Below are 16,245 nucleotides of genomic sequence, written 5' to 3' on the forward strand. Positions count from 1 at the left end.
AGTTCAATCGAGAAAACAAGGCGCGAGACAAGACCGCTGGCGATTTTATGCAACCGTGTCGATACACCCACGTGCTCCGTACGAGGGAAAGAAAGGGGAATCGTAATATTATCTTCCTTCGTGTATGTATGACTCTTGAATATGCCCCGACAGTTTTGTCGGTGAAAATGCAGGTGCTCGGGATTTCCGCATCCGCGATGGAAAAAGTCGAAAAATGACGATCAGTTTCAGAATTCTGCAATACGACTTCAACGACGGAACAGGTTCAAAGTAACTAGTGTATGTGCACACGCGCACGTATTGGAAAAAAGTGGATATGTGGGCAGCATTTTTTCCATATTTGCCAACTTTCGACCTCGATCGCGATGACGATATTATGCTCGAGAGAAAGAGACGATCCGCGGCGATAGAGCGATAAGATTTTGTTTTATAGCGATTCATTGGGAATCTCAAAAATTACGACCGGCGAGAAACGATGAAACTCACGCTCTCGATCGTATCCTCTTTACGACTGCAATAATACAGCCATGTTTACGACCGACTCGTGGGTCTTTCTCTCTCTTTTTTTTCGAGGCGGGATATGAATCGACGCGCGCCGCGGATTTGCAACGTAATCACTCGCGATGCAACGACAATGTACGTCCGGGAATTCGCGCGGGGTCTCGTCCGTTGTCTCGGGGTATCCTTGTAATTAAGGCCGACCGCCGCGAACGTTGTCGGCCGCGATGCCGATGCGGAAAAGTGCAGACCGAAACGGATAATAATTGCCCGCGGCCGGGGCCCCTCGATACGACATTATAAAGTCATCATATGGGCAAGGGGGCACGCGTGCTATTCTCAGTGCCGACTTGGGTGACTTTTTCTCGGCAACGCCGATCCGCGGAGATCTGGATCCTCGACGTGCCGCTCATCAATTATGAGTTACGATCGTGCCTCAAGGTTCCGCCGGCAATCTCAGCCTCGAATCGAACGTCCTCCGCGCGCGCACGTCTCCCCGAGCCCTTTCCTCCACTGCTGACGATAGCTATAAATCGCCATCCCGCCTTTTGGCAAGCGAGTAGTAATGTCCTTGAGTGTTTATTGTCTGCTATAGATAGACGATCCCTTTTTTTGGAATAGTAAGATTAGTTAAAAAAAAAAAAAAAAAATCGATCACGAAATTTCCAATAAATTCTTTTTTATCTAAAAACAATTGTGCTCTTTCAACAGAAAAAGACCGAAATTTAAATTAGTGACAACCCGGAAGATGTACGATTATTTCGAACCTGACGATCTAAATCTATGCTATACCAAATGTGCAAAATAACTCTGTGATATGGATATTATTAGTATAATTATTCTGATCCTTTTTGGCTCAATGATAATTTTACTGTTCTTCATTTTCTTCGGGAAAAAGTAAATTTAATATTATATATATATATGTCAGTACCTACAAAAATAAGAAAGCACAAGTTTTTGAATCCAACCAAATATTGATTAACGTGCGGAATTATTATAAAGGAGAAATAAAAAAAGTTGAAAAAATAGTTATATATCAGTACCTACAAAAATAAGAAACACATGTGTTTAATATATCACATAAAATAAGAAAATAGAAAACTCTATTTTAGAACTTAAGACATTTCTATATAACGTGTATACTAAGTATATTTTTTTATAATTTTTTTATAATTGTTATATCAGAAACATTAAATAATCATTTTCCTTTCCTTATTCCGGGAATGAGTATGGATAGAGATCTTTTGTCAGGCAATTGATAAACGTTTTCAATTTTCATACCCGTGGTTTCGCTATCGCGAATCTCCGTCGGGAATAAAGATCTCTCAAGTGGACGCGTGAGTTAACTAACGGAAAAAATTTCTCTTAGCGCTGGCGATGCTCTTCGACATAGTTCGACACTTCGACGATATTACACACTGTGTGCAGGATCGCAGGACGACGACGAATGCACGCGCGCATGCACAGCGCATCATTAGGGCGTTTCGCCAGCGGCGACGGCACGTCGACGCCATGAATCCGCTCGGCACTTGAGAAAACGCGCGGAAAATGCGGAAAATTATATTCCTCGCGACGCGTCCGCGTGTTCGTTGCATACACGACAAAACAGGTTGCTTTATAAATAACATACGACGGCAGTGGGGAGATACTGTGACCGCGGCGATCTCTTTCATGTACATCAGTATTTCAACGAATGTAAATGCAAATGTCTCTGTGAAGACGAGATAATCGAATAAATTGTATCTGTTCAAGTTGAATTAAAATATTAAAATTTCAACATAAAACAAATTCATCAGCACAGGTTACATCAGGAACATTTTCGATATGCCGAGGTGGTCCCTCGCGTAAGATTTAGTATTCATCACGCGAGGCACAATGTGTCGTTAGCACGTGTCTCTCCGCCCACCCTCGAACAACGCATCGATGATGGAAAGTGGATATCGATTAATCGTCTTACGTAATGTTATCGGTGCCGATATATGCACGTTCACGCCCCCGTCGTTCCAGAAAAGGGAATGGTTAATGTAATAACGACGCTTACGCTTGTATCTTGCGACCTGACACCGCGAGACATCTCGACGAACGTATAATTTCGCCGTGATTGCATCGTCATTTTCATGCACATGTTTCTTGAACGAGTTATACGGCTTATAACTCGTATGTACATATACGCGGCTATAAAAATTAGATTTCTACTTCATCACGTCAAAGTAAAATCTAAATGGAGTATGATACAGACGCGATGTTTCTGACCGGTACGAAATTGATTTCTAAATTGTATTAGCATTACACAATTCGCTTGATACAACGTCTTTTCATCGATAACTTAGAGGAGTAACAAACCGCAATTTTATGCGTTAAATATAATACGCAAAGTTGTGAAAACGTGGTTAGATAATCACTTAATATTCCAGTCAGATTTATTTTGTATATTATTCTGCTGTAGATTCACCGCCTTTAGCGCATATGTATCTTCGAATGTTAATGCACTTTATCCCTCCAAGACAGTATTCAGGTATTATCTTATCGCAGGTTTTTGTGTGGTTATTCTGTAATAATATTCTGTCGTTATATATAGTAATCTGAAGTTATTAATAATTGATATTATACACACACACACACATATGGGCCACAATCATCCGCATTATACGTCACGCTAACGGGTTAGTCATAAAGAATTGCATTTATCATGTTTATTTCATATGCTAATTTTCAATGTCAGTCTTTCTAAAACAACGCCGGCTAGGACAACTTGTCAAGACGCAATTTTGCTAAAGGAAAGGGTTGTTTCTTTTAGCACAAAGAATCACGTTTTGTACTCCGTATCCGCGAGTTTTGGCACACCCTGTATACGTATATGTCCAGCGAGAGTCTCTGAAGAGTTAAGAAATACAAGGGCTAGTATATATCATGCGAAACGAAACCGAGAGTAACAAGGATCGCGACTAGGTTCTGTTAAAAAAACAAATCCACGTATTCGAGATTGATGTATAAGGTTGACGAGCGCAGCGAGCGGCAGGCTGGAATAAATTATGTTAACAGCAGGTGTAGCTGCGATGCATCTCTCTCACTCTCTCTTTCTCCCTTTCTTTCCTCGCGTCGAGCTACGGCGGAACGTCGCGGGGAGAATCGGCACAATACGTAGAGCTAACCGACGATAAACAACGATAAATTCCTCCCACCTACGCGGGTACGATAGTACGAGAGTCCGGAATACGTGTACGGCAATACCTCCTCCTCGGGAGGCATTTCAATGAGCTCGCGCACAGCGCGCGGCTCAAACGTGCCCGCGAAGCTGATGCATAAATACCTATAAATATGACACGGCGGGGCCCGCGGTAACGTCGCATATTAAATTACATTCTTAAGCAGCCGGCACGCACGCCAGGGACCGGACGGTATGGCGCGCATCAAGTCAGCGGGGCTGATTAAACGTAACCACGGAACGTGGTGCATCGGCACAATGAGACGGACGGAGAGATAAAGAACCGATTGGCAAGCGAGAGAAGAAGATACGCGGTCGTTCTGTTCTGGGTATTCCCCGGACGTGACATCCTGATTCAAGCGGTATAAGAGTTGTCGGAGAGATATGGAGAAGGAAGAAGGAGAAAGGATACGCGAGGACGAAGCGGGAAACGGGATAGAGAGAGGGGAGAAAGATAGAGAAAGAGAGAAGACGAGCAGGCATACACCACCGGAGGCTATAGGGATGCTAATTATTCTGGTTCATGCGAGCAATTTGTCGACTACCCGGGGAACGCATGTTTAATACCCGCGGGGCTCCCGGGTGCCCGCGGGTATTTACATCTGCGGCGAATACCGCGGCTGTAACGCCGGCTACGTTGAGAATTATCGTCGGGATTATACAGTGTGTGTCTCATGTGCGAGCGAGGGCTGAGCCCTCATCCGCGGTGGCGGAATCGCGCGGAATACGTGCTCGCCGTGTGTAAGGGTAGCAATACTAGCAATCTCGAGACGATATATATGCACGCGCGCACAGAGTTAACAAGAATCGGCACGATTTTCCAAGCTGAGCTTCTGCACTGGTTCGTCTATTATCACGCACGCGGCCTCATCTTTTTCCTCCGCTTCAACAGAAATTATGCGCCAGGTATTTCATCGAGGCTTCAGCTCTGTATCCGGAACATTAGTGCAATTTGCGGAACGTGCATTCATGGAATAAACGCTCGTGCGGGAACTGCGCTTCGATTACCATAAGTATAATATCGATTTCACGCTTGGCAGCATTTTTCTCGAACAGTTTCGACGACACACGGAAGACTGATCAAGTACTATAAAAGACCTGTATTAAATTAATAGCAGAACTTTTTTTTAACAATAATGTTATATAATATATATATATATATATATATATATATATATATATATATCGCCTTTTGTGTGTACTTTTAATCTGTAATTTTATTAAATTTGCAGTACTCGTAAAAATTCGCGAGAAAAAAGATGAGAAAATATATCTATAAACTATATTTTACTAAACAAATTACAACTAAATAAACATTCTCAAAATAAGTAAAGAAAAATAAGTGGATTTCAAATCTCTGTGGAATGCTCTACTTTAATCTTCTCATTGCGGTAGGCTCTATATATTCCACGAAAGAATAAAATAATATAAAGGGATAAAATCTTTTACGAAGAGTGTACCGTGAAGGATCGAGAATTATTCTTGGATTACAGCCGCACTCGTAACTTTTCTAAACCGGGGCTCGTTCCCGTTCATCCGCAGTGGTGGCGAAGGCTTCTCGCTAGAATAGCAATCTGCAAGCTGCACGTGGGGTTAACAGGATCTCTACTTTGATTCTTCTTCCTGCTGCGAAGAAGATCGCTCCAATTTCGCAGTGGGAGCACGTGATATTAAGTCGCGATCGAATACTTCATTCGCCGGAAGCTAGGAGACTTAATCGTTCCTCCGGGAGCACTCGTTACAAATACACAATCCTCGTAACGAGAAAGGAGGGAGGGAGATTTATTGCGTCCGGCGAATGTGTGTTATCATATTCCGAGATTCGATGTAAGGAAAATACTTCCTCTATAATTTGTCTTTTCGCTTTGGATATATTTTCGATTATTGCTTAATGTAAAACATATTCTTTTAAGGTCGATTCGAGCGGCAAGATAATAGTATTGTCACAATGTGTACTGTGTAAGCAGTACATATTGTATTTGGAAAAGGATATCTGCGTGTGGCAAACAATAAAGTTTATAATTTGTAAATCTACGACAGGGTATTGGATTGAGTGTTTGCCTTTAGAGGCGGAAACTTTGTTGGCCAAAATGTTACTCCCGGAAGCGTGGGGCGGTATGAAAAATAATGCTCTTGAGGAAGTTTAGTTAATGGAAATCACGGGCGTACGATGATAAGTTAGAGTCGAGGCAGCCTTTCGGTTTCAAGTTTTCGCAAAATCTTGAAACAGAGGAGATTCTCTATTTTTTGCGTTTATCTTCAAATAAACTTCGCGACCTTATACTTATCGATTTTTGGCTCTAACAATCTGCGTCGGAATCCAGGTAGATAATTTCATAAATAGACTTCCCGATGACGAAAATGGCTGTTGCGAAAGACCCGGTCGTTCTCGATGTAGGAAATCGGTCTCGCATATCGATGGGACGATAGGACTGCTTCGAAATTTCTTGGGTGTGGCTATTAAAATCGGTTATGAAAGGCTGCTGCACCGCGCCGCGGAGAGGGTCCCAAGACGTGAACCGCGCGAGTTGTAAAATTCTAAGAAGCCGGAATGGCCTTCTCCTCGCGTTGCACAACGCTCCGCCGCGCCTCCTGTGTGCTCGATACAATAATTCATTTACCGAACGGCGAACATAAGCACGATGTTAGCGCACGTCGCGGCACGCTAATACAGTGCCGCTCACACACGAGAATTCACGCAGAAAAGCTTCGCTTCTTTTCGCGCCTTGAATGAAGAACTGCGCACAATAGACACAATGGCTCTGTGTCGAGGAAGAGTTCGGCTATTTATCTTCGAGATTTTTTCCAATAACATCTCATAAGAAGCCTTCTAACAGCGTATTGACGTAAATTGAGTTGCTTGTAGGCAGAATATGTTACTTCAATTTGCAAATGTTAATTAAACTGGTTTCGACTGCGTCGCGACTAAAGGTCGATTCTCGCTATCAGTCAAGTCACGCGGTTCGGTCATGGTCCGGTCACGTTCTGATTAAAAATCAAGGGTGACTGGCAGTGTAAATGCAAATTCGAAAAAGCATTGAATTTAATGGCAAAGATTTTTGATCGGATAGTGAGAATCAACCTTTAATTTAAAAAAATTCAGATATTGCACTTATTGCAAAAATTAGAAAGAAAAAAACATTAATTTTCGTACATTTATGAATTAATTTGTCTTTTAATCAAAATATATTTCTTACGATAGAATCATTTATTACAGATGGATATAGGCACACACACACACACACAATGAATGCATTATTAATCAATTACAAGATGTATTTCAAGGCTCAGAGCTGTCACGTTTATGTTCCAAGAACTACCGTTCGATTGTCTCAATAGCGTAATCTTCGACTTGTGCGTTGCAATCAAACGGGCTCGATGTACGCCTATTCCTTTTCACAAACCGGTGTTTACACTTGTACCTTGAACTACCTTGATATCCAAGCTGCATTTCAACGTTGTTACGTCGTGTTGTGTCGTGAACGTCGATGACGTTATCGATAAATATCTCGAGATAAAATAACGTGCGATTAAACTCACACTTACAAGATAACAAAGCAAGCGGATTAAGAGTAAATTATAAAAGAAGCGTACTTAAGTCAGAGTGTTCTAAAAGTCGCGACATTCGGCTAATAAATGTCATAAAACACTGCAAAGGCATTAAAGTGCTGTCTTCATGGATAGCAATTATAGCAATTAAAATTATAATCTGTAGACATGCAGTCGCATAAACCATTCGCGGTGTCGGCCGTTGGATAATAGTATATCATTAGAAAGGACATCGTAATAATTTACGGCGATGTTCACTCTTCCGTGAAAAACTACAAAAAGGAAACATTTTTCCCTCGAAAGCTGACAGTGAGGTAAATATATCGTTTTGTGAAAGGGGAAAATTTCTAACTTCCGTAACTCTCCGTTATCTTTCAGGTCATAAAACCATTAAGGGGGTATTTAATCGCCTGTAAAACTGTAGCTGTTCGAAATAATGTAATTGAAATTGCGATAATACCGGCGAGTTAAAGTGTGCGCGGAACCGCAAACATACTTTGTCTTTTAACGAGGTAGTGCTTCCGCGAGATATCGAGGTATAGCGTTTACACTCTCTATACACAGATCGGAACTTCCCGTTTAGGTGCAAATCGTCGGCAAGAATTGCTTATCGGAGTAAGACTAATGCAAAATATACATAAGCGACAATTCGACGTACATGGGACGCGCCGTGGTTTTCGTTATTTTCTCAACAATCGCATACAGTACTTAAAAGAATAACGTGATCGATTAAGTATACATGTGTCATTAAATAAGATAAAATAGAAACGCTACCTGAGAAAGGAGAGTTCCTTAAAGATAAAGCCACAGTAAAAAGACGCAATTGTAGAATTTATGTATATTGTATTTTCTATAACAGTTTTTCCGATAAATTTTTAATTTTTGCAAGTTCTATCAATCGCAAAATACGCGATGGTTTATATCGCGACGAAGGCCTATGCGGATAGTGCGATCTCCCGTTTTGCGTATCGGCCATATGTAAAGATATCGTGGAAGTGAATAATTTCAATAGCCGCGCACGCGAGGCGGTTATCAAAAAACACTAATGCGACGCATAGGTAAACGACAATTAATGCACCGCCAACTTTTTCGCGGCCGCTATAATCCCAACGCGATACCCTCGGTAATTGCGAAAGCCCGCATTCCGCGCTATCCGTTAATAAGCTAATTGAAAAAAATCCGCGGTTACTCTCCCGTCGCTCCGCGTGCGTGCTCAGGTGCATTCAGCGGAGCAGAGCACTTTTACCCGGTGCTACCTGAGATCGCGAGTTTATAAACTCGCCCGACATCGGGCGAGATTAACGCCCGATTAATTAGTTCCGCCCGTAAAATATTTGTTATATATCTCGGACCTCGAGTATGTTATTCTCACGACGCGATGCGTGATTCTCCGCGCGCAAGAAGCGACATCGCTGAAATCGAACGTATCGGACCTCATCGCGACAGACAGTACTTCAGCAAGACGTGGACGTGATACTAATATGAAAGTGTATAATATTAATGATTGCAAATGCAATAAAGGTAACTGTGGATGCTGTAAGCGTTTAGAATGGAACTCTGTGGACGGAAAGCTTAGCATAAATATAACTCATTTAGAGGACGACCGCGGGTTCTCGCAGAAAGCGACACATGAAGATGATTTTTAACGATTTTTAACAACACAGTTTCAGCAACCCGATCGCGGTCCGTGATTATTGTTTCTATATACATACGACGAAAATAAAATCGGAAATCGCTTCGATTTTATTTGCCATAAACCGCGTCTTCTACGCTGCCCCCCCCCCCCCCAATCCCCGATGCCGCGCCGTTACGGCGCGGCGGCTTCCTCGCGGCCGCGCCGCCGAGAAGCGATCATCTTGCGTCGGGTGGAATTCTCTTGGCACGGCTCGCGGTCGTAAAAGGCACGGAAATACGCCCCTCGCAGTTAATACCGACGGCACATGCTGAACTTTCGATTTCGCGCCTCCTTCGCGTTTCCGAGATTTATGCAAATCTCGGAGGTGCGTGAAAGATGTACGGCTGAAAGAGAGAGAGTGAGAGCAAGAGAGTGAAAGAGCATCACAGGATACAACACGAGTCCGGGATCCGCTTGGAACTCTATATATACGACCGTTTGCGCGCGTTCGCGACGTATTTCTGGTTGTAAATCAACGGGTTATGCACAGAGAAGGAACAGAGCGCGGCCACCACTTCCGCCCAATAAACGTTTTACATCCAGCGTTCCTCTTCACCCACTACTGAACTCCGACACTCCGGAGTGACTTAAGTTGCGCTCGAGGCTGCGTGTAATCGCTCGGTCATGACGAATGGTTTCCAACCGAGAAGTGTTACAGAGTATTGGTGATGGGGCATGTTGTTCTTTGTTATTTATATCGAGACGTGTTTAATTATCATGCGAAGGTAGCTTCAAGCTCCATAAACTCGTTAAGTCCGCGTTACTAAAGCGTTCAAACGTAACATTCACGTGATGAGAAAAAGAGCTCTGTAGATAAACAGCTATGCCGTGAAAAAATAAAATTTCTTAAAAAATATATTCAAATTATCACAAATCAGTGCATGTATTTAGAAAATCAGTCATACGCGTTGATTAATATCGTGATTATTCTTATATAACTTAGAGTAGGAAAATATTATAATCTCATCAAATTTAATTTGGTCAGTAATTTTAGATAAATCACCTTTAAAAATATCGAGATTATTCAATGAAGTAAATCTTATAGCTCTATAGAAGATACTTGACTACTCTACAGCTTGAGACGATTGAAAGAAAGAGAAAATCGTTTCACATTTCTTCACAAGCAAAATATAATATTGTATCGTAAGTTTGGTTGGTAAAATGGACGTAATTTTGTTCAGATCACCGCGAATTGCAGCCGGGTCAATATTTTTTTTTTTTTTTTTTTTTTTTAAGCGGCATTTCCACATCATGGTAAAGTCACGAGCGTACTTTCACGATGTATTTACCCGGCTAAGAAAAAGATACGTCCCTTTTTCTTTTTTCTGTCGTGCGACTCGGACGGAGACTCAAGCGAGCCAAGTCTATGAGCAGCTGATAGACAACTCGATCCGGCACGACATGAAAGAAAATGATCCCGAACGAAGAGTCAAAGGGGTTCAGTCGTGGCCGCGGCGTGGCTCTCCTCACGGAAATCCTCTTCTCAAAAAGTGGTGTGTGTGAAGCTAGCGTTTCATTTTGCGGAAACTCACAAATTATTGAGAGTTCTGACTTTTCAATAGTTCATTACGGCTATGAATTTGCTAGGCTAGCAAAATTTTCTGTTGGCACAGCAAATCTTGTTTTTTCCGTGCGCGCATTGGCAATGTTGTATAATTTTTAAATAAATTAATAACGCTCAAAAGTCAAAAATTTCTATTATAATTCTCGCGTAATTCTGAACGTGTTCTAACGTTTTCTTCAAAGAGTTATGGCGACAAGCATTATTTATTCATTTTTTAAATAATTTTTATCGCCCGAGAAAGACACATTTACGGGTATATGGGTGAGATGTTGTAATTATTTTAACGTGTATATGCACGGCAAAGTCTTAGCACTAAAGCGTGTAACTGTAATAAACTATAATTGATACCTTCTACCACTCCCATGTGTTATTCCAATTTCCTATGAATCAATGTTAAAAATAAGAATATTTTGAAAATAAAACGTAAATATAATTATGTAACGTAATTATGGTCAATTAGCAGAGTTCATATCCAGCATTCACATCACATTGTAACATATAAGTCACTTTCTGAAGCTGATCGTCATAGCTTTGAAAAAGCTAAGCACTCAATCTCCGGCGATTGACAAAGTTGAAACTGATTTCAGTTTAACACTGATGCAAGCGGTTATGGAAGGGTTGAACGGCATTCATTGCTCGAGTATCTAAACCGTTCGTATCAGGATATGACAAATAGGACACATACCATAACCTCATTGACAATTCTGCATATCTGTTTTTCACATATGATTCACACCATTAAGAGGAAAAGTTCAAAAATTTTTCAAACAAAGTCGCAGTATCGTCTTGCGGGAATGGCAATGACGAAACTGATTCACAGTAATAATTTAAACGCGACTGATGAAATATTTACTCACACGGTCAAAATTTTTTATTTCGAAACAGCGCTATCAAGCTTGGTAGATAGCGTCGATTTCATTCTCAAGACCAAAGATTTTGACGAAATACCGATCAAAACAGAGGGCACACAATTGTCGCTATCCAACCATGACACTGACCATGCAGCAACTAGAAAATCGCCATTTTTTACATTTTTCAACGACATATACCAATCTGTTAAAACCAAAAATATAGAAACAAGCACGGAATCAAAGGAGTACTATTGTCCGAAGTTCATTGATTACTTGCTGCACTATATACTGCCTAATTATCCATTTTTTTCGGCAACTCATTTGACAGAGTTTGGCTTGAAGCGTGACTCTAACGCATCGGTCGAACGTTGGTATAGAGTTGTAAAACGTCTTTGGCTGAAAGGTAAACAATATCCAGTGCCTAGGCTGATTAAAAAAAATGGCATCTATATTGAATGGGCGAGTGTTGAAAAGATCGTACACCACGAAAACAAGTCGCCAAGTCCGAGGAAAGAAACGAAAAAGCACTGCAACCAAGTTCAAAGAACTGACCAGAGAAATGGAATAAAAGAAAAGAGAGACACATCAAAAATACCAAACGTACTAATTCGTTTTTCAAAATGTCGAAGAAAGGCGAAAAACAAAAATTGCTAGTGTCGTCACAAATTGCGAGTTTTGTCAAATCGAATGATAGTACTGATCCGCCGATCATTATACGCAGCAAATCTCCTGCCTGTTGCAACAGATCACAAAAAAAGTCTCTCTCATCGAATGAAGTCACTGAGGAATACGAAACCACTGATCTTTCGTCTTTGACAATGAATTCTATCGTTTTTTCGAGGGTACCAAGCACAGAAACTAATAATTTTTTGTTTTTGACCAACGCGATATTATGACGATTTTGTATAGTTTTCTATTGTTAAATGTATTATTTTGTCTTTTGCTTAGTTTTGCGTTTGTCTTGACGTTGTCAGGACACCACGTCAACGATGCAAGTAAATTTGTTATGCGGATCGGTGTAACCTAAAGCACTTGATAAGGACCGGAATTCGGTCGAAACGTTGTGCAATTTGGTTTCAATTGGCCAGTTGGGTCGAAAATAAAACGACTTATTAATAATTTTTTTTTCAGCAAATTTATCCTGGCTTATTGGCTTTTCGAATTTATAAAAAAATATCGGAGGTTACAATCTACAGCCCGCGAATTTCATGAGGCTTCGTTTCGACGAGTGCGGTTCAACGACAGCATCATGAATGCTTTCTTCGCAGCGATAACGAACGATGCAAGAGCTCAAAGTGCTTCAATAATACTTTTTGATATCTTTTGTACCCTGCAAATGTTAGAAACAGGAAAAATAAGTAAAGGGTTCCAAAAATAGTTGTCACGTACCGGTGTTCTCAATTGTAATGTATGGCTATTGCCCATAACATAAAAAATTCTCATTGGTCACTATACTCATTATCAGCTTCAGAGACATTTATTTTTATATATAGACTCACTTCATAGCCGTCCACCACAAATTATAATTGATTCCTATATTTCTTTGATTGATCGCAAAATGTTAAATGTACAGAAAACTCTTCCTGATTGGAAAGAGTGGCAGTTATACTGCCCAGACGATATACCGCATCAGAACGTGACAAATAATGGAAGGAATTTTATCTGCAGATTGTGGGGTTCACGTTTGCACTTGGGGGTACACGATATAGCGACTGGTTCTTCGCACGTATTCAGCAGCGATTATATGCTGATCACGAAGAAAAGTATAGCGCGATATATTGTAGCCGCTGTAGAACCGAAAAAAGTCGAGCAGGCACAGTCCGAGTATACAGCCCGTCTCATCGATAGCGACGACGCAAAAACAGCCAAAAAAAAGTCGAGATATATATTATATCTATATATTAGTTTCAATACTAAATCACGAATGGTAAGAGGTCCATCAAGTGGTTTTTCAAGCACACTTGAATACTGCGCACAACTCTGTACAAAATCTGATTTACAATCAATAAATATAAATTAAAAATATATACAGAAATACAAAAAAATATTTTAAAATGCAAAAAATAAGAAAAAATAAAACAAAAGTACAATAATATAAAAATACAAAAACACAAAAAACCCTTAAATACCCTTTTTCACCCCGTTAGGGGTCGAATTTCTAAAAATCCCTTCTTAGTGGGTGCTTACAATAGGGAAGGAATATACTCCCCGAATTTCATATTACTAAGTTTAGGGTTTTGAGCTGGGCATTGATGAGTCAGTCGAAACATTTGTTTATACACGTATACATATATATATAATATATATATATATATATATATATATATATATATAGGTACGTTATTAATTTTTTATTAAGAATTTATTTTCTATTGGTCGTTCTCTATTTTTGTTATCACAAGAACGTGATTCCTTAAAAATTTGGAAAATCGCTTTTTGCTGTCGACCGCTAAAAAATAAATGATTAATGAAAAATTAATAACAATTAAAGGAAACCGCGTCTTGTCGCAAATACTTGCTGAATCGTTTTGTTATCACAAGAACGTAATTCCCTAAAAATTTGGAGAATCGCTCTTTGCTATGTTCTACAGTTATTTATTGAATAATTTATAACAATTAAAACATATTTTTATATCAAACCGATGAAAAAACAGTTTAAATATTGCAATATATATATACATATTTAATTTTCATTAATTAATTACATCTAAGAAAAGCTCAGCGGCCGATAATAATTAACCCACGATACGTTCGTACCCCCTCGAGGATCCCACATGATATTCGGCCCTGTTCGCGAGACGTTTCGCTGCTAGCGTCCGTTGCTAGCTTCAGCGACATGTTACTGATTATATCTTCCGCAGAATATCCCATTTTCCAGAAATGATTTATTACCCAGCAAATGTAATTCGTAAATCTAATAACACGATATCTGGATACGCATACATATATTAGTATCTTTGAACGTATATATTTTACCGTGCATGTTTTATATCTTTTAGAACTCTCAGGGTTCTTTCCAAAACTCCCATCAGAACTCCTGAAACTCTTAAAAAATTTCGATGCAAAAATTTTCAAAGTCCCGAGGTCAAGTTTAAACTTCCGAGTAGTTCTGATTGGAGTTTTGGGCAGTTTGTATCCGTACTTAATCCTCCATATTACATTCGGCCTGATTTGAAATAATTTGAGTAAACATCGGGATTGACCTGATATTTACTAAAATTATCTAGACATTAAGGAATTACAATATTACTATCTGATAGCCGTGGTCATCGCGGAATTAGTGTACAATTTTTTACTTTATCTCGTAGTCGAGTGTAAACGTGGAGTATCGATACTTTAAGCACCCTGGACTCGGGCGAGCCGACGTTCACATAATCGCGCGAAATTCGTGACGCTCGACCGCTCGGCGCGGCCTTGACGGGATCCTCGCGATGTCGGGTCGTCGACCTTCGCGTCCCACGCTTGCGTCCATCCGCGCGAGAGAGAGTGAGTCGTCTGGACCGACCATCGGTTCCCTCTCTTCCTCTTTCTCTCTTACTCTCTTGTCGAATCTGATAAATAATGACCGAATCACGTTACCGCGAGCGAGAGAAAGAGAGAGAGAGAGAAAAAAAAGAGAGAGAGAGAGAAAGCGAGAAAAAGAGAGAGAGCGAGAAAAAGAGAGAGAGAAAGAGAGAAAGAGAAATTTGCTTTCCGTCAAAGATTACTTTTATCGGGCATAATATATAGATCCAATTGCTCGCTCGTACGGTCCATCGCTCCGGGTGCCGATAATCAAACGCGGTTACGCAACGCCCGATACTTTCGAGGAGTCGAGTCGAGCCGGGATCGAAAGCTGAATGCTTTCTCCCCTTTCTAACCGCAGGATTACGACCTTGTCCCGGCTCTCTCTCTCTCTCTCTCTCTCTCTCTCTCTCTCTCTCTCTCTCTCTCTCTCTCTCTCTCTCTCTCTCTCTCTCTCTCTCGTCTCGGAGCCACTCTCGATTTCTTCCGGACAAGCCGGCTGATCGACACTGTCTACTGACTAATCTGGTGCACTTTTTCTTTTCGCTTATCGCAATGCCTTTCGAGGAAACCTCGGCGTGTCATTGTGAGAAATTTCGTATTCACCACGTACTGCAGATAAATACGGAGAAACGTATCTTATTTACGTCGCTTATTTAAATGTAACTAACATTATACGAAACGCAGGAAAAAATGTCCCAGTTTTTTTAATCGAAGAAACAAGCTTAAAATAATGCTAACAATAAGTAAAATCAAATTTCCAACAATTATACGTATGTTCCTTATCTTATATATACTTATATAAAATTAATAATAGTTACGGTTTTTATCGGATATAAAAATTTCAGCATCAAAAGACATGATAGTGTGTGATACAGTACCAACTTTTGATTGGTTCGCCATTTCTTGGCAAAAGCAAAAGAAACAGAAAGAGAAAAAGATAAAAGAGACAAAGAAAAAGAAAGCGATAGTGAATGTATAGTAAGAAAAGAGACAGACGCGGAATCTTCTCGTTCGGACGAGGACGCAGTAGAACAGGTGAATTTCGTGTAACACGTGAATTGCGTGTGTTTTGGCGTGATCGCTTAGCGACGGCGAGGTCAAGGAATCTTCGAAAAAAAGACGTTTGACGATCGTCGGACGAAAGGACTCTCGCGTCTCTCCCGTTGTTTTCAGAAATAAAGTAAGTAACCGTCGAGCAGGCCACATCTCGTCTCTTGATTCTTTTTTGTAATATAGATTTCTCTCCTCCGCGCCCTACAAATGTATATCTTTCTCTCTCGCAAAATTTTGCCAGAATTGCAAGTTGGCCAGACTCTGATTAGAAGGACTCTAGTTAAAGTGGTCCTTTCGTGAAAACAAGTATTAGATAAGTACCTAAATTTGATATGTTAAATAC

At 40.5% G+C, this 16,245-nt stretch overlaps 1 protein-coding gene across 4 annotated transcripts in view; it reads left to right on the plus strand.

Moving 5' to 3' along the window:
• Nucleotides 1-16,245, plus strand: part of LOC143906414 (uncharacterized) — a 38,807-nt gene that overhangs the window by 9,209 nt on the left and 13,353 nt on the right. The window contains exon 3 of one of the 4 annotated variants that reach the window (XM_077422506.1): nt 9,973-12,066. The exons of the other annotated variants lie outside the window; for them this stretch is intronic. Coding sequence (XP_077278632.1) covers nt 9,973-9,980 — 8 coding nt within the window. The 3' untranslated portion in view covers nt 9,981-12,066. Of the gene's footprint in view, nt 1-9,972; nt 12,067-16,245 lie in introns of those variants that run through there. 4 annotated transcript variants of the gene reach the window in all.

Source organism: Temnothorax americanus, unplaced genomic scaffold (assembly GCF_048541705.1).
Source record: "Temnothorax americanus isolate GAGA-0224 unplaced genomic scaffold, ASM4854170v1 Scaffold70, whole genome shotgun sequence".
NCBI lineage: Eukaryota > Metazoa > Arthropoda > Insecta > Hymenoptera > Formicidae > Temnothorax > Temnothorax americanus.